This window comes from Anabrus simplex, chromosome 3, assembly GCF_040414725.1.
Source record: "Anabrus simplex isolate iqAnaSimp1 chromosome 3, ASM4041472v1, whole genome shotgun sequence".
In the NCBI taxonomy this organism is placed as follows: Eukaryota; Metazoa; Arthropoda; class Insecta; order Orthoptera; family Tettigoniidae; genus Anabrus; species Anabrus simplex.
In genome coordinates, this window is record NC_090267.1 from 461,413,747 (window position 1) to 461,438,302 (window position 24,556).

Consider the following 24,556-nt stretch of genomic DNA (forward strand, 5'->3'; position numbering starts at 1 on the left):
TATTTTGAACAAAATATATTTCTAACGACATATTTTGGTAACATAGAAGTGAAGCTTCCACGGTGTGTAGAATTATTTAGACCGGGCGAGTTGGCCGTGCGGTCAAGGGCACGCGGCTGTGAGCTTGCATCCGGGAGATATTGGGTTCGAATCCCACTGTCGGCAGCCCTGAAGATGGTTTTCCGTGGTTTCCCATTTTCACAGCAGGCAAATGCTGGGGCTGTATCTTACTTAAGGCCACGGCCACTTCCTTCCCACACCTAGCCCTTTCCTATCCCATTGTCGCCGTAAGACCTATCTGTGTAGGTGCGACGTAAAGCAACTAGTAAAAAAAAAAATTATTTAGTTCTTTTTCTACGTTGAGCCGTGTTGTTGTTTACTGTACATTTGACTTCCAATCAAAAAGATTGATTAATTCAAAATAATACTAAATAAAACTATTAATGACCGAAAAAAGTTCACATTCTGTACGGTGTCCGGCTCCATGGCTAAATGGTTAGCGTGCTGGCCTTTGAACATAGGTATCCCGGGTTCGATTCCCGGCAGTGTCGGGAATTTTAACCATAATTGGTTAATTGTTCTGCCACGGGGGCTGGGTGTAGCCTATGTGTCGTCTTCATCATCATTTCATCCCAAACACGACGCGTAGGTCGCCTACGGGAGTCAAATCGAAAGACCTATACCTGGCGAGCCGAACATGTCTTCGGACACTCCAGGCACTAAAAGCCATAAGCCATTTCATTTTAATTTTCATTTCATTCTGTACGGTTGAACCCGGAAAAAGAACTAAATAATATTTTGGTAATTTTCTTTTGAATTTGTTTTATAAACATCAGAGTAAGGTCTAGATATTATGTTTCAGGATTGACTGTAATACAGGCCTACTTCTACCGTAAAACCATTGAAAAGTAGTGTATGGAATATCTAACAGGTAAGAAGTTTTATTTGCTGTTTGGGTCAATTCCTGGAAACCGGCTACACTTTACACGGAAGTAGAGGCAATTCTACAAGTTATTTGATATGGTTCATATCTCTCTCATTCGCCCTTCTCTCTTCCTCCTTCAACACACTGAATGACCTTGGTTATTGAGGGAGCTTCAGTCATTTACTTGCTTTCAATATGCCTAAAACGAAAGTCTCAGTTAATGAGAAGTTGCGAAGTTTCTGTTCGCGAGTCCGGTGAAAACATATTCGGTACGGATGGAGTTTATTCTGTAAATTGGATGAGCATACGAAAGGATGAGTAGCATCTAGGTTGTGTAGAAAATTAGAAAATGTACTGGGAATGAATAGCAGACTTTTGTACATGCGTGGAATAAGTGACATTCTTCATCAGCAGATTTCTAGGAATTTTCTCCAAGTGATTTAACTCTATTCAAGTACGCTCCCGTTACATCATACGATAACTTATCGAAAGAAGTTTTTCTCGATACAAGACGATACTCAGTGACAGCAGAAGAGGATTCTCATTCAATAATCTTAAGACGCATGTGGTCATAAATTGCAACAATCCTGATAATGGAGGTATGAAAGCTTCATTCACATAACATATATTTCGTGTAACTTATAACGAAAAATTGATTAAATTTTGAAAGTAACTGTAGTGTTTATGTCTTCGACGGAGTCTGTCCTTGCCTAAGGGTAGGGCCTATGCATAAACTATTCAGCATTATAGTTGATTTTTAGGGCAAAGGTTTAGAAGAATTAAAACTATTTTAACTCTACGTTAATTGCACCCTGTAGCAATCGTAATAAATGTGTTTCTGTATTTAATGTAGATGCTATTCACTAAATCATATATTGAAATTTTAGGTATTTTTTATGTTTCTTAGCTCATAAATGTATATACTACATATTTCATACATTTTAGGTCGTAGAAATCTACCCCTTAAAAAAATAGACTAATAACACACATCATTATAGACCGTTATGCCTTTCAGCGTTCAGTCTGCAAGCCTCTGTGAGTTTACTAAATGTTGCCACTATCCTCTATTTGCAACCAGTGCTGTGGCCTCATTTAGTTCTATATCTCTTATCTTTAAATCGTTAGAAACTGAGTCTAACCATTGACGTCTTGGTCTCCCTCTACTTCTCTTCCCCTCCATAACAGAGTCCATTATTCTCCTAGGTAACCTATCCTCCTCCATTCGCGTCACATGACCCCACCACCGAAGCCGGTTTATGCGTACAGCTTCATCCATCGAGTTCATTCCTGACTTAGCCTCTATCTCCTCATTCCGAGTACCCTCCTGCCATTGTTCCCACCTGTTTGTACCAGCAATCGTTATCGCTACTGTCATGTCTGTTACTTCTAACTTATGAATAAGATATCCTGAGTTCACCCAGCTTTCGCTTCCGTAAAGCGAACATAACCGACCTCAGAAATAATAATAATAATAATAATAATAATAATAATAATAATAATAATAATAATAATAATAATAATGTTATTTGCTTTAGGTCCCACTTACTACGTTTACGGTTTTTGGAGAATAATAATAACAATAATATTAATAGGTTGCCTATCAGATCCTTCGAGGTCAAAACAGGAGTCAGACAAGGTGATGGGCTCTCTCCGATGCTTTTCGACTGCGTGCTCGAAAATATCATTAGGACCTGGCGAACAAATTATTAGAAGCTGACTATAGTCCTCTGAGAATGGGAACAAAATCTAAGGGGATCATGATCGACTGTTCAGCGTTTGCTGATGACATCGCCATTCTGTCAAACTATGTAGAAACTGATAGGATGCAAATCGACCTTCTAAAAGAAATCGTTAAACAAATTGGCTTGCAGATATCGTTTGAAAAAAGCGAAGTAAAGACTAACATCAAAGATGCCCCAGCAAAACTCCAGATAAAATACGGGAAGATCAACCGAGTAGAAAAATTTAAGTATCTGGGCGAGATTATAATGAAAAATGGACTGGTCAAAGAAGCACTTAAGGAACGATTACACAAACTTGAAATAGTCTATCAAACGTCGCGCTCAATCTACAACAAAAAATGCCTGTCCAAAAATACTAAACTACATCATAATGAAACTGTTCTGAAGCCTGTAGTTATGTATGCAGCCCAAACCCTATCCCTAAATGCTAATAAAGGACTCCTCGAAGAACTGGAGAAAAAAGAGCGCAAAATCATCAGAAGTATCATGGGATCCACTTTCAAGAATGGCACTCATTATAAAAAAAAATCCAACAAAGAAGTGTACAGCAAAATAGAGAAAATTACAGGAACAATCCGTAAGAGACGGGCACGATATTACTGTCATCTCAAACGAATGGACGGAAACAGGCTGACTAAACACATCTTTCACTTTTTTCACACCAAACCCAAAACCACAATGCCCTGATTTATGAACACCAAAGAAGACCTCCAAATGCTGCATATAAAACCCGAAGACGCCTTCAATAGAGATCTCTTCCGCTAAAAGATAGGTACTGACGAATTGGCTAAACCGAGACAAGCAACCGAAAAGAAGACAAGGTACCACCTGGACAGAGGAACGTAAGCTGAACCACTCACAGAGAATGAGGGAATTCTGGGCTCAAAAGAAAGCGAAGCGAAATGCCAAATGTAACAAGACTTAACGTGGTCCTAGATGGCTCCAACGAATAATAATAATAATAATAATAATAATAATAATAATAATAATAATAATAATAATAATAATAATAATAATATCGTGGGTGAAGGAACCAAACCTCGTATGTCACAATGCTCTTCCTATCCATTAGAGGCCTATTTACCTGAAGACTGGTCACGCTTCGCAGCCACATTTTCAAAAGAGAAGGACAGAATTTCGAAAATACCATTTTGCAAGGCAAAGTTGAAGGCAGTAGAGCACGAGGAAGACCAGCAAGTAGATGGTTATATCAAGTGAAGAAAATCACTGGTCTATCTATTCGGATCATATTCAGAAAAGCTGAAGACACTCGTCCAGGTTGCGACAAAGGAATTACAAAATAAAAGAGGTCACTAAGATCAACAACGAGGCTAAATGATGATGATGATGATGATGGTTCTTGGGAGAAGCTCTGCAATTGTTATCGCTTACAAGAGCCATTTAGAGGCGCTAGGAGAGAAGCAGATGATCAGTATGATTAAATCATAAAATGTGACCATAACCGTGAAAAGAAGAGGATTTTAATTGGCCTGTGATAAATTTCAACTACTTTAATGGACTCATGAAGGGTCTTTATTTTAAGACACCCACAGTAGCTGTAAATGTCGCCATTCATTACAAATGTTAAGTTCACAGATTGTAAACTACTAAGAAAGAGAACAAATTGCACTCAAAGTAGCCTACCCACAATAAATAAGAATAAATTACAGGAGAATTCCCTTTTAAGTGCAGTGTCAACCAGATGTATAAACAAGTTTTAAAGGAAACATACTTCTCGGTCCGTAAAATAAATGGTCAATACTAACTTACGGAGCACGTGACATTCTTGTTTCAATTGTTCCTTGTAAACAGTCCGTTAGTTCGCCATTGCTCCACACAATAGGGGCGCCCGTTGTATTGTCATGATTGGTGGGATGGGAGAGGTCTCCGCGCAGCCATGTTGTAGCTTCTTGATCATTATTGGTGCTTTTTATACCCCGCCTTCTTTCCCTCATTGGCTGGGCGAGTAAGACGGGGAGCAACTGGGGGCATTGCGTAGCAAGTTACGGCGGAGTTAAGTCAGACTGACAGAAGGGAGTTGTCGCATGTGAGAGGTATCATCTGCAGAGCGGTCGCAATAAAACTGTTGTAAACTAGAGAGGGCAATTAAACTGAAGTGTGAATGATTATTATTATTACTATCATCAGCTGTGGAGGTGGAGGGACTGATTGAATGTTATAGTGACTTTGTGTTCTATTGAAGAGACAATATTTTACTGTAGTGGTTTTGTGATGACTTCGTGACTGGAGCCTTTTCGGATCTCCGTTTTTGCGAGTGAATGTGATGGTGTAATATTTGTGGTGTGTGGACGATGGTCTCTTATTATAATCCTCTGGCGATGTATCGACATCAGCAACAGGCGACCGCTCCTGGTGGTGGTCCTCCACAGTTCCACCACCCTGCCAGTCCCGCCGCGGGCTGGTATGGGGCTCCTACAGGGTATCAGCCGCCCCCTCACCAAGTGAACACCACGCAGCAGTATCTGAACTGCGTACAGGAAGACCAGCATCAGGGAGGGCCATGGCACCATCATCACCACATGTTTCAACCCGAATGGGGTACAGGGACGCCCGATTTTGGGGTCCCGCCGACTATGGCCGGGGTAGCGGCGGTGCTTGAAGAATCACAACTGCCTTCGCCTCCTATCACGGTATCCAGCAGCGAGTTATCCAGCCCCGGGGCGGCAGGGGGTACCCTGACACCCCCTCAACAACATGGGAGACCCGTACCGGTCCGCAGCCCCTACGAGTGGATGAAAAAACCGTCCTATCAGAGCCAGCCGAATCCCGGTAAGAACATTCAAGTTTAATATGCAATTATTTAATTGAAACCTACATCATGCTGGTTAGTAGTTACTTATAGCTACCGTAGTGTACAACAAATTCGCTATTCCATTAGTCTATGTTAAAAATAAATAATGCTTAATTGGAAAATTATCTGTTACTAGATTAGGCCTATTTGAGGCAGAACTTTTCTTAAGCATGTCGTCACCTTCTGAAATGTCGTACGTAAAATTTTGACCATATTTGAGATAGGGATGGTTACAGGAAGATTAATGTGTAAAACCTCTTATGAATATCGCACTTACTTTCGTCGGTAGTTGAGAGGAAATAAGTGTTTTCTGAATCAAGGCATTACTGTAAATGTCATAGGCCTTCATTAATACTTTAATAATATGTGCGATTTAATCACCTTGTAAATATGGAAAATTCTGTAGAAAGACGCGACATGATAAATAAATTATTCCCTAATAATGCGAAACGTTCGTTTAAGTAGGTTATAGTGTGGGCTACCTTTGTCATGACCAGAATTGCACGAAGTGTTGAAGTGTTGAATTTTAGCTTCTCACTTTTATTATTTAGAATAGACTATTCAAAGTAGACTAGGACAGTGGTGTAGTTAGAAGTATTAAATGAAAAATGAAACGTTATACAAACGAAGTATTATCCTGGCCGTGTAAAATGTCGCAAATCACGTAAAATGTACAAATTAAAGATATTATGTTTAAAACATACAAAATATACGCAATAAGAAAATATTTATTGAATTTAGAAATAGAAAAAGCTCAATAGATATAACGTTTAGTGCCTCGGTAAAAGGGATACCGGTGCACTAGGTTTCAGAAGTAAGCCGATAATATTCTTCATACACTGCACCTTCATAGGCTAATATGTTGCATTTCAAAAGTATGATTCTGTTAAGCAGGAAAACAAGAACTGTAATAGGAAAGAGAAACACCCTTGCTTTACGGTAGGCTACAGTAGGCTACTTCTTTTGAAACTGAACCCTATTCTTTAGCTTAGTAGCTAACGTAGGCTTATGGCCTACGTTGAATTATTTTGATGGCATTCGCCGCCGAACATCAATGATTATACTTTTCTTGAAGCAGATATAATGGGTGACTTTTATTTATTTATTTATTTATTTATTTATTTATTTATTTATTTATTTATTTATCTAAATTTACTTTATGAAATACGCGAGAAATGTTCAAGCATGTTACTGAATAATTTTTATAGTCACCGCAAGTAGATTTATTTCATTTCCCGTTTGTAGGTGATTCTAATCAATTAACAGAATGGTTATAGAAAGAATCATAACGGAGGAGCTTCACAAAAAATTTTATTGGCACCATCACTGATTCTTCCTGTCTTTCCTTGGAATGGCGTTGGTATTGTAAAATAGTAGGTCTATATCTGTATGTAATTTAAAAAGATGTAAATCATATCGCATCTTTGTATTTCGCTATGTACTGTTCCCCGTGGCGGCCTACGCTCTCGGGAACGTTTAATAAATAAATAAATAAATAAATAAATAAATAAATAAATAAATAAATAAATAAATAAATAAAATGTGATTTTTACGTCATCGTCATGTGATTTTTCAAGCAGAATTTCTGGTATATTGAGACTGCCAGAAATTTATTTGCATGTCGTAGGTCTATCTATCAACGTAAGTTACTTTTAAAATGGTGTAGAATAAAGGAAACAATACAGTACCGGTAGCTCAAAAAACAGACTATTCCTAGCCGAATAGGTACCGCCGTAATGTAAATATTATTTTCAAGTTTAACGTTATCACCAATTCCATTAATTTAAGTCAGAGATAATAATAATAATAATAATAATAATAATATAATATACGATTATGGTTTCAAGAATACCTGTGTACCCGTGCATGCTCTCGAAGCGATGTTCAGGAATAAATATCGTTCTGAAGAAATCTGTTGCCGTAGTCCTGGCGAAAACTTCGACGTAAGATGCCTTCAAAGAAATAGTGAATGTAATGACAATAAGAAATACGGAATTCATGTTTTAGGAAATAAAAATAACTGACGACGGCACACATACTCGGAGAGAGAGAATTTGCTACGGCTGGGAAAAACGAGTTTCCTACGTTAGATTTAGCATTCCTGCAGCGGGGCTCCGTTAGACTATCCCCTAGAGTAGCAAATTATTGAGCAATAAATAGTACTATACTTCTCAAAACATATGGAAATTTATGATTTATAAATGAGTCTCATAAACTTGGTTAGTAAATAGCGCTGATGATTGAATAATTTTCAGTACAGGATATTTATATTACTCCGTTCATGCGTTATACATTTTTAGCTCGGATATAGGCTACTTACGTATTCTAAACACACTTCTTGGTAAATGTTTTTGTATGATTATTTACTTCTAGTCATCAAAACTATTGCTGCGCCATTGAATGTAAGGTGCTGACTTATTAATGAGGCAGTGGAAATGAATTATAATTTTTTCATGGATTTAGTTATAAAAGGTCCAAGCTATAAAGTGAATCTTTAGATTGTTGAGCCCTAGTTTAGAGATATAGGCTATTCCATAGGTTTTTGACCACAAATCACGCTTTTATATTCAGAAGTGTAGGCTATGCGTACCGAATTCTTATGTGATCGACTTCGTTGTTTTTAGTATAATCATGTACCTATACCCTCGTAGCCTTTCATTCTCCCCGAGGTGTAAATTGTATCGCCTAGTGGTAAAATAAAACGATAGAAATGATTCTGGTGTTCAGTTATGCAAGTTAATACAGATGTTGGTTCCCATAGGGAACCTGTAATATTTGTTCCGAATGAGTAAATTTATAATACCAATATAAATGGTCCGTTATTGGACATTATAAATTTTCCAGCTAACTCATTCCTGGTTGCCAGCGTTTCGCCCTCGTGTGCTAGGCTGGGCTCATCAGTTGGTACCTAGCACACCTACCAAGACGCATGGCTAGTGCATACCGTGGAGGCCACTGCGTAGGCCAATTGTAGCCACCGGCAGTGCTAATGCACTATGAGACACACTGTCTCACTACTAAAAATTGATGCCTGCTTGGCCATCAGATAATACAGATGTTGGTTCCCATAGGGAATCTGTAATATTTGTTCCGAATGAGTAAATTTATAATACCAATATAAATGGTCCGTTATTGGACATTATAAATTTTCCAGCTAACTCATTCCTGGTTGCCAGCGTTTCGCCCTCGTGTGCTAGGCTGGGCTCATCAGTTGGTACCTAGCACACGGTATGCACTAGCCATGCGTCTTGGTAGGTGTGCTAGGTACCAACTGATGAGCCCAGCCTAGCACACGAGGGCGAAACGCTGGCAACCAGGAATGAGTTAGCTGGAAAATTTATAATGTCCAATAACGGACCATTTATATTGGTTATGCAAGTTTGTTGGTTCGCTCTAGAATGAATATTTGAAAGTAACTATAAACATTATAATGTTACAAATGCGTTACTGAAGTAACCACTTTCTGATTGAACCCTAGTGTATGGAGATTTTTCATTATCGTTGTGTGAATACTCTGTTCCGTGCACAGTTGCGTTGACAGATCACTTCTTACAATGAAAGTTTATGTTAATTTCTCACAACTTTTATTATAGCCTACTAATATTTTGATTAGATTAATGCCTGTAAAAAATCTTTCTATCTTTCTCTTGTATGGAGTAATCTATTGCAAGAAAAATGTTGAAACTCCTGTTTTAAAGTGTTGACTCCTGGTATAACTGATGGCAAATTTCTTTTTGCTATTTGATTTACGTCGCACCGACACAGATAGCTCTTATGGCGGCGATGGCAGAGGAAGGGTGTAGGAGTGGGACGGAAGCGGCCGTGGCCCTGATTAAGGTACAGCCCCAGGATTTGCCTGGTGTGAAAATTGGAAACCACGGAAAACCATCTTCAGGGATGCCGACAGTGGGGATCGAACCCACTATCTCCCGAATACTGGATACTGGCCGCACTTAAGCGACTGCAGCTCTCGAACTCGGTCGCAAATTTCTTGGCACTTTATTTGGTCGAGTTAGATTTATAATCAACAGTTAATCATGGCTGAATGATTGTGTGTTTAAACACAAGTCTCTCTTATTTTCGGGAGATTTGCACATCATCCGAGTTGAAGTGAGGAAGTGTGAAACTATTTTATTCATTCAGTAAAATATAAAGGATAAGAAATAACTTTAGAGTTAATGAGAGCATAATATTATGTTTATCATCTACCCCCAATTACAGATCGTGTAATACTCAGCGGAAAATTTTGGTGAATTTCCAGAGGAGATCAACAATATTGTTATGTTTTGTCGACCTCAGTGGTGCAGTCAGTTAATCCTTGTCCTTTTATTCCCAAGATAACGGATTCGATTCTTGTTCATGTAGGAGGTCTTTTAAAGCGCGACGACTCCATGTCTTTAAAGAACTCCTGCAGGACAAAATTCTGACATCCTGGGATCTCTTAATATCTATATCAATTGAAGAGTTGTTAAACAATTAATATATTTATTTGTAAAATAACAGGGTCCGCCTCTGTGGTGTAGTGGTTAGCGTGATTAGCTGCCACCCCCGGAGGCCCGGGTTCGATTCCCGGCTCTGCCACGAAATTTGAAAAGTGGTACGAGGGCTGGAACGGGGTCCACTCAGCCTCGGGAGGTCAACTGAGTAGAGGTGGGTTCGATTCCCATCTCAGCCATCCTGGAAGTGGTTTTCCGTGGTTTCCCACTTCTCCTCCAGGCGAATGCCGGGATGGTACCTAACTTAAGGCCACGGCCGCTTCCTTCCCTCTTCCTTGCCTATCCCTTGCACTCTTCCCATCCCTCCACAAGGCCCCTGTTCAGCATAGCAGGTGAGGCCACCTGGGCGAGGTACTGGTCATACTCCCCAGTTGTATCCCCCGACCAAGAGTCTGAAGCTCCAGGACACTGCCCTTGAGGCGGTAGAGGTGGGATCCCTCGCTAAGTCCGAAGGAAAAACCGAACCTGGAGGGTAAACAGATGATGATGATGATGATGATGATGAAAATAACAGGTCTATAATAAGTTATAATATAACTAGAGGACCCGTGTTCCTCCGCAGCAGTCGTTATAAATAGGTCAGATAACTCGTCTTGATATGCCTGTCCTACTCATATTGTTTTGCCTGCCCTTTTCAATGGTTTTATGAACATTTATAAGAAGCACGTTATGGTATACCGCAGTTCGCAGTCAGAATTCATCCATCCTGACGTCATCATGCCGTCTGATAAAAATCTATCCATATTTTCGCTTTTTTAAATCCTGCAGTTCTTGATGTACAGCTTGGTATTGTGTCGTAGAAGGCAAAGGTTCTTGTATATAGACCGGTTTTCTCGTGTGCTCATAGTTTAGTATCGAAGGAGCGGTTTTTTTTTTTTTGCCAGACAGAGAACTATTTTAAAATTCATGGCCTTAAGGTTATTCTTCGATAGGTGTTCCCAGACAATGTCTAAGACGTATGTCATGATGAGGTCTGTTTGCACGTAGACTTTTTTCTTCTAGCAGCATGTAAGTTATAAGGAACGCTCTGCAATCTGTTGAATATAATTTGGAACTTGACAAAAGTTAGAGAATCAAAGAATATTTAAAGGGAATAGAATTCTTTCATGATCAGAAAGTGTATAGCCTACTCTGTGGCTTGACAGGTAGTTTTTAAACATGGCCTCATACAATTAAATTACTAAGGATGAAGGTTATCAGAATATTGATGAAAGTGTTAGTCGCTTAGCAATCGGCTAAGTACAGAATGTATTGTCGTTTAGGGTAAGCCTTCGCATGCAGTTATTCGAGTGGTCATTTAAAATGTTGATTTTATGATTACTCAAAGTTGCCTGAACTTAGAGACCTATCTGATGATTCACACCGGCAGATAATTCCGGAGGGAATAACACAAAAATTAAACAAATCGGTCCCGTAGAATAGACGGACGGATTTTCTAAAGCTCTTTTTTAGTAAACTCTTTTAATATAGGCCTATAGATACCCTAATGATTTGCGTTGTCATAAAATAATGTTGAAATGTCTACAGCTTTCAAGCGTCCAAGCTCGTGGTTCTTACTTGACTGTTCATATCGTGATCATAATAATAGGGCTTCCATTTTTATTTCGAATGCAAAGGGGCGTGTTTTTCAAAATTATTTAGACCCTACCTGTCAACATTAGGTAATAGAAATTAATAGAATGTAATAGAAATGTATTTTTTAAGATCAGATAATCATGGCCATGTTTTCAGTCTGGCTCTGGAGAAAATAAAACTTCGTAATTGGAGATTTGTTAATTTAAGGTAATTGGATATTAACTACTTCTGACCGGCAAGATTAGTGATCTGCAAATATTCTATGATTATTGAAAAAGTGAACCACGGATGAAAGAATAGCTTCCTGTAGAGAATATTAATGCAAAAGTCTATTTAGGAAAATACACAGATTTTACAGTTGCATGATTTATCTCTTTTCTAGGTAACGTCGGGTAATGTCAGTGTGGCAATTACAAACACTGATTTTAAATTGTGTTTTCTGGAATACAGTAAGCAGTAGCGGCGATTGGGAATTAGAAGTAGGGGGGGGGGGCAAGAAAAATATATTTTTGATGCTCTCTGAGCGAATTTTGACAGAGAGGTAAAGGTTTACAACTTAAGTGTGGTACTAATAGTTTTCTGTCATTTTAATTCTATCCCATAAAATTTTCATCAATGGAACAATATTATACATGTATTACAATCAAATAGACGTTCAGCGCAAATATATAATTAAAAATAATTTAGTAATTGACTACGCACTTACAAATTAACATGCACTAAAAAGGCTTGCAGACTGACAAACGCGCGCAGCAAGCGGGTGAATCATGCCCTTGTGTCCGTGAGCTTGGCCAAAAAAAAAAAAAAAAAAAAAAAAAAAAAGAATATATATATATATATATATATACCCCTGCTACCCTTCCTCACAGCACATACAAAGTCTTGCTGTGGTGCTATACAATTCGGTTTTTGGCGTATTTCCGCTAGTAATTTTGTCAATAATTAAAGAAAATAAAGGATTAACTGATAAGACAATAGGGCTTGTACAAAGTGCTTTTTTAAAGTAATTCCTATAATTCCTTGTTTCAGTTGGCTAAAATGGAATAAAAAAAGTAATATTTTCTCTACAAAGTGTGGGGAGACTGCCACCCTTTGTCCCCCCTCCCAATCGCCGCTCCTGATAGTAAGGGTTAGAGAATAATTACTACCTGTGTGGGAACTGAACTCCTTTTATACCATGATCTGTAATTTGTTTCTATCATCTAACTTATCATGTTGGAGAAACACTTTCTATTTTACTTATTGCTCAAATACTTTCAATAACATTAGAATCAGCAGTAGCAATTATCCAATCTATGTTTTTGCTATTTTAGCCACTCTTTATTCTAGAGAAGTAAATTATGGTAACACATTTAAATCATCCATACCATCCAGTTAATCCAAGACCTTGACCTTTAATAGATGCTATTGGAGCTATGTGTAGTTCTCTGAGGCAAATACAGTACCTACATTCCGTGTTCATTCAGCATGATCCCTCCTTTCACACGCCGTTCAACGTCCAAGTGGTCACTTGTCTTCTTAGTTCAGTCGATTTCACCTTTCAATACGTTGGACAGTTACTTGGAAGTAATCTTGTTATTGGCTCCTATAATCCACTTGTCCTTTCATGGGCTTCGACTGATGACTGGGGGACGAAAATAGGCCTAACAGATTACGTGTAATGTTTCGTGGGAGTCGCAGGTCCCATTTCTTAGAACGCTGTGTATTGCAAGTCTAGATCTTCTTCTTTTTTTCTCTCTCTTGCTTGCCGAGCTATATAATAATTTAATGTGGCTATTTCTAGTCGAGTGCAGCCCTTGTAGGCAGACCCTCCGATGAGGGTGGGCGGCATCTGCCTTGTGTAGGTATATTAACTGCGTGTTATTGTGGTAATAAATGTCGTATGGCTTTTAGTGCCGGGATATCCCAGGACGGGTTCGGCTCGCCAGGTGCAGGTCTTCCTAGTTGACTCCCGTAGGCGACCTGCGCGTCATGATGAGGATGAAATGATGATGAAGACAACACATACACCCAGCCCCCGTGCCATTGGAATTAACCAATTAAGGTTAAAATCCCCAACCCGGCCGGGAATCGACCCCGGGACCCTCTGAACCGAAGGCCAGTACGCTGACCATTCAGCCAACGAGTCTTGCCGAGCTGAGTGGCGCAGATGGTAGAGCGCTGGCGTTCTGAGTCTAAAGTGTCGGGTTCCGTTCCTAATGCAGTCCAATGGTATTTGAAGGTGCCAAAACATTCCAGCTTCACGTCGGTAGATTAACTGGTACTCAAAGGAATTCCTGAACAAAATTTGTGGTACCTTAGCATCTCCAAATACCATAATTATATATTGGAACGGCTATAATAACTCTAATGGATAGGCTTACTCGGATGTGGAAAAAATTCAAAAAATGCGGATGTAGGTGAAATGATTGCTGCTTCTGCAGTAGTATTGAACTGGCCGCAAAAACTGTGCGACATTAAACGTTAAACCAATTCTTTTTTTTTTTCTTTTCAATTTTCCTCTGTTTCTGTGAGACGCTAAGACAATCCAGAATATCGATGGCTCTCTTTTTAAAACCTCGTATGTCCCAATGCTCTTCCTGTCCGGCTCCATGGCTAAATGGTTAGAGCGCTGGCCTTTGGTCCAGAAGGTACCGGGTTTGATTCCCGGCCGTGTCGGAGACTTTAACCTTAAATGGTGAATTCCCTTGGATCGGGAGCTGGGTGTTTGTGCTATTCCCAACATCCCTGCAACTCACACACTGCACATAACACTATCCTCTACCACAATAACATGCAGTTTCCTACACATGGCAGATACCGCTCACCCTCATTGGAGGGTCTGCCTTACAAGGGCTGTATCCGGCTAGAAATAGCCAGACGAAATGATATTAGGCTATTATTATTATTATTATTATTATTATTATTATTATTATTATTCTATTATTGAAAATGAAAACCTACAACCTGTTTTCCAGTCATTGACCGGGTCAGGGATGGAATGAATGAAGCAGATATAGGCTATTAGTACGATGGGGTCGCCACTCCTAAAGTGATTTATTAATGACTGATATAGAATATGCTATGAAATGAGAATGGAGAGTGTTGCTGGAATGAAAGATGACAGGGAAAACCGGAGTACCCGGAGAAAAACCTGTCCCGTCTCCGCTTTGTCCAGCACAAATCTCGCATGGAGTGACCGGGATTTGAACCACGGTATCCAGCGGTGAGAGGCCGACGCGCTGCCGTCTGAGCCACGGAGGCTCTTATTATTATTATTATTATTATTATTATTATTATTATTATTATTATTATTATGCTCTTCCTACCCGATATTCCTTAAGATTGGTCACGCCTCCTAGGCACGCATTTGTATGTCGTTGTGCTCATTTTCCTATGTTAGTGTGTAAGGGAAAATGAACCTTCCATACATCATTTTTTTATTTATTATATATTTTATAAATAAATGCTGTTTGTTCGGGACGTCGACCCATGTGGATCTTTTGCCCCTACTGGTACCATATTGTACGAACCTGCGTGTAATTGGAATGGCGGTAGTGTGGAATGTTGTGTGTGAGGAAAGGAAGATTAAGGACGTCACAAACACCCAGTCCCCAGGCCAGGGATATTAATCATTACAATTAAAAACCTCTGACCCGGCCGGGAATCGAACCCGGGGCCGCCGGGTGACACGCGGACGCGTTGCCCCCTGTACTGCGGGGTCGGACTTGAATACATCATACTGTAGGAGTACATAAATTCACCATGGAAACAACATCCCTACAGTACGGTATGGTAAGGTGTCAAGTGTTAAAAATCACTTTACCGGGCGAGTTGGCCGTGCGGTTAGGAGCTCGCATCCGGGAGATAGTGGGTTCGAACCCCACTGTCGGCAGCTCTGAAGATGGTTTTCCGTAGTTTCCCATTTTCACATCAGGCTGTACCTTAATTAAGGCCACGGCCGCTTCCTTCCGATTCCTAGGCCTTTCCTCTCCCATCGCCGCCATAAGATCTATCTGTGTCGGTGCGACGTAAAGCAAATAGAAAAAAAAAGTCACTTTTGTCAGCCTCGTCTCGTCCATTGAGTCTTATTTCTTCATTGATGACTTGATGACTCAATCTTTCGCTTTCCTGGTATAGTACTCTCCTTCCTCGTAAACTATATTGGCCATCCACGATTTCTGGATGTTAAGGAAGATCTATATTTCTAATCTCCCGGCTTCTCTTTGTTCCGACATTTCCGTCCTTCAGAGGCATTCACTAGCATACGTTCTGTTTTAATTAGTGTTGTAGTGTCTTAGTTTAGCTCAGTTTTATTATTATTATTATTATTATTATTATTATTATTATTATTATTATTATTATTATTATTATCTGATGCCATTTATTAATTTTTTCACTACATTACGAGTTAAAGGGAATGTGGTCAATGCACATATTTATTATTTTGGGTAAATATTATGTTTTCCTTCAGATATTTGGTGATTTTCTCGGTCATTCTAAATCGTTTTAAGGATTTTTAATATTATTTTATGTTGTTTTTGGCATTTATTATGTGATAAAAATCCGTGCCCTGCTTCTCATATTCTTGGCAAACATTTTTAAGGGTAGCCAGGCTTGCTAAGACAGATGATGGTTAACTTCTGCGGATCCATTACGCAGGCTATATTGTCTGGAAAAAAAAGTGATCAACGAAGTACTGCATAGGCTATGGGGAATTCGTCTGGTTCGTCTCAATACACAATATTCCACATACGATTGGTGTCAGTGAAGGTATTTGGCCGTAAACCTGGGCCAAGTTCACCCGCAAGGGCTGACTTCAAGAAACTGTGGAAAACACCAGTAAGAAGACTATTATTGCAGATGTAATGTTCTAAAAGGGACGAGTGTCTGTTTATTGGTGGTACATCCATACTTAAAAATCATACCTAGTCTCGGTCATAGTGACTCATTCATATGCCGGCAAATGATGTTTGATGTATCGCCACACGTACCCTCGTTCTGTTGGGACCATGTGAGGTCCAGACACCGTTCTCCGTTCCTGATATGTGTGTAGGTTCGACTGCTTTATTTTTTTGCTAGTGGCTTTACGTCGCACCGACACAGATAGGTCTTATGGCGACGGTGTGATAGGAAAGGCCTTAGGTTAGATACCATCCCGGCATTTGCCTGGAGGAGAAGTGGGAAACCACGGAAAACCACTTTGAAGACGGCTGAGGAGAGAATCTAACCCCGCTCTACTCAGTTGAACTCCCGAGGCTGAGTGGACCCTGTTCCAGTCCTCGTACCACTTTTCAAATTACGTGGCAGAGCCGGGAATCCAACCCGGGCCTCAGGGGGTGGCAGCTAATCATACTAACCACTACACCAAGGAGGCGGAATACCCAGTAATCTCCCATTCCTATTGCGTCGAGCATCCTCTTGACTTTCATTAGCCAATAATCATCATGTAAGTGTTTCGTCTGATGTTGGTATGCTGCATTCAGTATATCCTTCCCGTTTCCCATTCTTAAACTGAACCAATATTTTGTTACTTTCCTAGCTATATCTGATTGAATGCTTATATCTTCATACATTATTCTAACTCCGCTATTGGTTGTACATTCTGGAAGACCTATTATTACTACCGAGCTCGATAGCTGCAGTCGCTTAAGTGCGGCCAGTATCCAGTATTCGGGAGATAGTAGGTTCGAACCCCACTGTCGGCAGCCCTGAAAATGGTTTTCCGTGGTTTCCCATTTTCACACCAGGCAAATGCTGGGGCTGTACCTTAATTAAGGCCACGGCCGCTTCCTTCCTACTCCCAGCCCTTCCCTGTCCCATCGTCGCCATGGGACCTGTCTGTGTCGGCGCGACGTGAAGCAACTAGCAACCTATTATTACTTTGCAGAATTTATTATTGTCCGCCTCCATTATTGGGCTCCAGTAAACCTCCACTGGGTTCCAGCACAGCATATGCAACTCCAGTCGGGGGTTAATGTGTTGTGCGGTATTCTGGGAGACTACATAATTGGGCCTGTTTTTATAGCCCCTAGGCTCACTGGTAGGCGTTATCTGGAATTTTTAGAGACAGAATTGTCTCTAGAAAACCTGCAACATTGGTTTCAGCGTGATGGTGCTCCACCTCACTACTGTCGAGCCGCGAGACCTGATGAAAATTTTATTATACAGCATTGAATCAAAATCTCAAAAAACTATTATTACAAATAAACCACGGGGCAGGTTAATTACATTTACATAATAAATAATGTTACCGTGTTTTTGCGGTAGTTATGCGTGAAAGAAGGTGCGGGGTGGTGAATAGGTCTCAAGCTACGAAAGTAAAATTAATTTAAAATTTAACAAGGTTATATTTTTCTTTCAAAATAAAGAAATAACAAGCATGGCAGGTACAGAGTAGCAAGTCAAAAGGTAGTTACAATATTTACAAGATTTGGGCTTCGAGCCCCGAATTCACATTTCTAGGGCAATTAGCCCAACCTTACTCCAAAATAAGTTTTACCAGAGGGGCCGAAAACCCCATTCATGTCCCAGAGCACTTGCTCCAAATTACACAGAAAAGCCTCCTCGAGGCATACAACACTCAATTTTCGAAAAGAGCCACTCGCTCTCAACTTTAAGCCTCTCAAAGGCCACACCAAACTCCACCTTCAAGTTGTCCTCTCGGGACATAGACACAGGGGTAAAATACCCAACCTACTGAGGTCTATTAAATGAAAAAGGGTAATTACATGACCTCTAAAATAACAATTTGAGAGGAGGCGATCTTGCGCTCCTAATACGCTTTGTTTAAAACCTACTTGGCACTAGGCCGTTAATACAAGGGCTAATCCCATACTAAAGAGGTGACTTAATAAGGAAATAATTTACATTAAGTCGAAGAAGAATAGGTTGAGAAAAATATAAGTTCACCTCAAAAAATATGAGTGGGAGCTCGAGAGGGTTAAGCACTCTCTATCCCAATATGTAGTTTAAAAGATAGAATAGATAGAAGTTTCTTTACATTTTAAGGAAGGTTACATAATGGAAAAACTTCGGACCCGCCCCGAGAGTTAAACTGCTGAGCAAGCAAGAAAAGAAGTAATTAGTCGGCCATTACCTGGTTGTTGACTGTCGCCGAAGAAAGAGGCGCTTCCCGCCCCCTGCTATGTACTTTACACACTGAAAGATGGAACAGAAGTGGCCCGGAGACCCAAAAATCAGCAGTTTATATCCTCTCGCGGAAGGTTCGAGGCGTTAGGGGAATGAGAACACCCTCCCACAAAAACGTTTATTGGGTAGGATACCGCAACATATTCCAGTTGGGGGAAGCTACATTCAATTGGTCAGAAATAAATTAAAGAAATTCGGGATAGGCTAAATACAAAACAAGGGGAAAGAGAGGGGTATACAGCCAACTTAAGCAATAACAGAAAGAAATTTAACAAGAAACAAACTTTTGAAATAAAAATTTCTCCAAAAAAAAAACAACAGTTCTTTCACTCCGCACTAGGGTGCACTATTGTTGATCTTCAGTAGTGTCCTCTAGAAGAGAAAGTTCACACTTCTTACTACAAGCAAAACAAAAATACGTCGAAAATGACCTAGTTCAAAAACTCCAAATTTTCCACGTAGTGACTTCTTCTGAGAAACTTGAAAATTAATACCATCAATAAAGTTCAGACTTCCTCCAGCAGAGGAGTTTCAATTGGCGCACATTTTAAATTAGCGGCGTGGAGGTGTACCGCCCGGTACAAATAACATAACACAGAATAAAGAATTTAGGCCGGTAAAAGTAAATTTGGTATTATCTCAGGTTGAAATTACAATTACAATTAAATATATTGTTTTTAAAATTGGCTTTACGTCGCACCGACACAGATAGTACTTACGGTGACGATTACACAGGAAAGGGCTAGGCATGACAAGGAAGCGGCCGTGGCCTTAAATTAAGGTACATCCCCAGCATTTGCTTGTTATGGAAATGGGAAACCACGGAAAACCATTTTCAAGGCTGCCGACAGTGGGATTGTAAACCACTATCTACCGGGTGCAGGCTCACAGCTGCGAGCCCCTAACCACACGGCCAGCTCGCCCGGTACAATTAAATAGAAGTACGGCATAATTAGGCTATACAATTAAAATCATTTAGTATTTGAATACACACTAAGAAACTAACAGACACTAAAGAGAGTGCCAGACTGACGAATGCGCGCGGCAAGCGGGTGAATTAAATCTCAGTGTCCACGACCTTGGCAAATAATTATGTACCCCTACTACCTTTCTTCACAGCACATGCAAAGTCACCTCTACTTGCCGTAGCGCTATACAAATCGGTTAGCCGTGATGAACGGCATTTTGTGTATATTTCCGCCAATAATTATGTTAATAATTAAAGAAAAGAAAGGAAAGAATTAGCAGATAAGACAACAAGGCTTGTACAAATAGCTTTTTCTAAAAATAATTCCTAGTTCCAGCTGGCTAAAGTAGAATAAAAATGTAATGTTTACTCCACAAAGTGGGGGGTGGGGGAGGCGACTGTCCTCCTCGCCCCACCCCCTAATCGCCGCTACTGTTTGTAAACACGAGAAAGATGCAGAAAAGGAAATTTAATAACTTATTAATTTGTACACGTGTAGACATTCCACTCGCTAAAAGAGTTGCTTGTATGAAGCAAAAACTGATGCTGTTCGGCGAAACACGTGTGTAGATGGCAGACGTCTATTTGGAGCTTCGGCTGCATTCCGACCAGGTTGTCCAGATTAACATAATGTCTATGTATTCGTCACTGCTGAACACACTAGCAATTGCCGATATGCAGACAGCAAATATAGTGCGGCTGTACCATACACCAGCCTAGAACTGTCGGGTGGAAAACGAGGTTTACTAATGCAAGGCCGGTAGCGCTGAGTACCATGCTGCGAGCGACAGTCCGGTTCTTATCTCTTCACATTCTGACGTAACCTGCCCGCTGGCAGTAGTGCCCCTGTGAAAATCCCTTGGTAGACATCCCATTCATCATTTGTGCATGCGGGACATTTATAAGTAGAAAGTACGGCGTTCGGGAGCCACCTGGTATACAATAATTAGCCTACATTATTCACATATTTACACTCGTACAGTAATTCATTCATTTGACGACATTTTCTCTCCCTTTCACTCCCGTCCATGTCCACACAGAGATTTACTTCTTTTTGCATGGTTTGTAAACTGCGTTAGAGGCAGTGTCGGATTAAGGTGTTTAGGGGCCCTGGGCTATTTAAAAATGTGGGGGCTCTTCTTCGTAACATCACGTAAGACTAGCATACTAAAGTTGTTATAGAACTACTTCCACTTAAATTGATGAATAGGGAAGTGTTGAAATAGACTACAATTTTTCTTTATTTTTCGTGTCAATATTTCATGTCAAAACATATTTTACATTTGTCTCATCATCACTATCACTATCAAATCGACATACAAAACAGAACTTACTACGATCTCATTCCCATTATCTTATTGGCATTACATGAATTTAAAATCTAAAATGTAAAACTAAATCAACTTATAAAAAGCTAGCACAAATGGTATTATGAGATAATGAAGGACATTGTAGTATTATGAATTGTAGGTCTACTACTTTTTTCGTTATATCATTGGCAAACTCATTCCTGCCTGCAGTAACGTATTGATTATCCGAATGTCTATCAATAGAAATATCGGCTAACAGAAAATGTCCCAGTCAGCAATCAAATATTTGCGTTGTGTATATCCGCAAGTGCTGTGACAAAGTAACGTTTTCTCCTTCCTACGTCAGCAGCCTCGCATCCAAAAATACAGAAATATCGTTAAAATATATTATAATTGTAATCTAGGTCAATTTCACCAAATGTAACTTACGAATGGTTCAGTAATCAGAGGTGAACTGGAAGTTCTCTTCCCGATGCAAATGTATAGCATGCGCATTCCACCGTGCTTCCCCTGTCGCCTCCCACTCACTTCCTAGACCTCTTCCCCATCTGCCCGTACTCGCAAGCTGCCAGATTTAAATTTTCGTCAACAATAACCTTTACAATAATTACAGTGCGTAAGTAGCAAGGATTCGTGTCTCCGGACGGTAATTTATTCTTAGCAGTGCTGAAATACTAACGCGGACAGCTGATAAGAAGGAAGGAAGGAAGGGAGGAAGGAAGGAAGGAAGGAACGAAGGAACGAAGGAAGAATGCGTGTTCGATATTTTGCGAGCGTAAATATTCATATACATGCACGGAGGTGGAGCAGCAGGCCATTTTATACAATTTTAGGTTCGGTCAAGGGCCTCTTGGTACGCGGGGCCCGGGACTGCAGCCCCTTTAGCCCCCTCCTTAATCCGGCCCTCGTTAGAGGCAAGGCTTTTATTCTAGGTCGTCGTGGAATTGCAGAAGGAAATTGTGGCTAAATGACTCAGAGAAATGGACGAACATACCCAACGCCCAGCAGCTTCTTCAGCTGGCCAAAAACCAAACGAAAACCCATGGCGCAACAGCCCCGAAGGCTCTTGGCCTACCAAGCGAGCACTCCTCAGCCCGAAGGTCTGCAGATTAAGAGGTGAGGTGTGGTCAGCATGACGAATATTCTCGGCCGTTATTCTTGATTTTATAGACCAGGGCTACTATCTCACCGTCAGATAGCTCCTCAGTTGTAATCACGTATGCTGAGTGGACCTTGAACCCGGATATCCAGGTAAAAATCCCAGACCTGGCCGGGAATCGAACCCGGGGCCCCGGTAAGAGGCAGGCATACTAACCGTACACCGCGGTGCAGGCTTTTCACCTGGCACAAGACCGAAATACGTAGGGCCTATCTGTGGATCAGTGGTAGAGTGTCGGCCTCCGGACCCCAAGATAGCGGATTCACACCCGGCAGAGGTGGTATGATTTTTGAAGGGCGGAAAAAGTCCATTCGACACTCCATGTCGTACGATGTCAGCATGCAAGAGGTCTGTGATAACACATTTAGTGTTTACCCGTCAAAATTAATTAAAACTCAGGTACAGACGCCCAAAAGAGATTCCGTTTACTGTGCCATCTAGTACTGTACACTTAAAGTGAAAAAAATGAAATGATGTATGGCTTTCAGTGCTGGGAGTGTCCGAGGACAAGTTTGGTTCGCCAGATGCAGGTCTTTTGATTTGACTCCCGTAGGCAACCTGCGCGTTGTGATGAGGATGAAATGATGATGAAGACGGTGCATACACTCAGTCCCAATGCCAGGGGAATTAACCAGTTATGCTTAAAATCCCCTGCCCTGCCGGAAATCGAACTCGGGACCCCTGCGACCAAAGGCCAGTACGCTAACCATTTAGCCATAGAGCCGGACAGCTTTAACTTAAGAGTGCTGAAATTCCATTTTCATGTTACGTGAGGGCATAGTTTAGTTAGTTAGTAATATCCTTCTTCTAAATTCCACATAGATACATCTTTTTGTTACCTGTCAGCCTGGCTGAGTATCTCAGACTGTTGAAGCTCTGGACTTCAGACACTAACTTGGCAGGTTCTATCCTGGTCCAGTCCGCTGGTATTTCTACGTGCTCAAATACACTAGCCTCGTGTTGGAAGACCTACTTGCACGTAAAAGAATGCCTGTGGGACTAAATTCCGGCAGCTTGGAATCTCCATAAACGTTAAAAGTAGTGGGACGTAAAACCAATAACATTATTATTATTATTATTATTATTATTATTATTATTATTATTATTATTAATCATTAGAAAAGACTTACTGATAAACTGTTTAAATAGAGTAAGTTATTTATGATATGAAAAAAAAGTTTCAGTAATTGATAACACAGGAAGTTACCTTAAAGTTTTCATTTAACTATAGTACGGTTACTAGACTAGTAAGCGTGAACTACAGTAATTTATGTCTGGTTTAGGTTTCAAGGTTTGAATTTTGTTGCATCGCATCTTCTATCGTAACATCTCTCGTCATAAACGGCCAAATCTGTGCTGTGTTATCTGTCTGCGTGTGCACGTGGCTAGAACATTGTTATTAGCTAATAATTATATTTGCAGTCATGGACAGATGTATCATAAGAGAAGTAAAGAAAAGCGTCAGTGATGTAAAATAGGATAGCGATAATTGTGTTCGTGATAATCTGACGAGACCCAGTGAGAGTGAATTTGCTCTGTAAAATAAAAGTACTTCGACGGCGCCGTCTTTATTGTAATCACATGACTCCAATGGTTCTCCAAGCCAATAAAATGACAGTGAAGTAGATTACATTTTCTTGCCAACATTTCTGAGTACACGTCAGTGGCAAACAATTTCAAACCTGATAAACATGTGAAGATACGGTTAGAAAAAGGACGTCGCAATGCTGATGACAACAGCTGTATAAACTGAAGGGATCAGAAGTCACACCTCCTGGATTAAAAGTACAGCCGAACCTCGATATCTCGAACTTCCATTACTCGAATTTTCAATATCTCGAAGTAACTTCAATTTCCCAGTCGTTTGTCCTATTCTTCACGTGTATTTATTTCTCTATTACTCGAAATTCGGTTGCACGAATTTCTCGATTTCTCGAAGCAAACCTTTCTTGCTGTGAAGCAAAAAATACTCTGTAACTCCAATTTTGTATAACACTGCCATTCAGTGAACTCAAAATAATCTGTTGCCGCTAATCAAGCTTACAGATAATGTACAGTAGGCTACTTGTAAGAAGCTATGATGATGTCTCGCTTTTTTATTTTGCTAGTTGCTTTACGTCGCACCGACACAGATAGGTCTTATGGCGACGATGGGACAGGGAAGGGCTAGGAGTGTGAAGGAAGCGGCCGTGGCCTTAATTAAGGTACAGCCCCAGCATTTGTATGGTGTGAAAATGGGAAACCACGGAAAACCATTTTCAGGGCTGCTGACAGTGGGGTTCGAATCTACTATCTCCCGAATACTGGATACTGGCCGCACTTAAGCGACTGCAGTTATCGAGCTCGGTGTCTCGCTTTTACCCCAACATTTTGCTGTCCCATATTTGCCCCAGTTGACCCTAAATTCACCATGGTACATAATAAAATATTGCACACAAG

General features: G+C 40.4%; 1 protein-coding gene across 1 annotated transcript in view; it reads left to right on the forward strand.

Annotated features, from left to right (window-relative positions):
• Positions 1–4,675: 4,675 nt before the first annotated feature.
• The window catches only part of cad (caudal), a 291,229-nt gene continuing 271,348 nt past the window's right edge, over positions 4,676–24,556 (forward strand). The window contains exon 1 of the mRNA XM_067143555.2: positions 4,676–5,457. Within this exon, the coding sequence (XP_066999656.2) occupies positions 4,980–5,457 (478 nt within the window). The 5' untranslated portion in view covers positions 4,676–4,979. The remainder of the gene's footprint in view (positions 5,458–24,556) is intronic.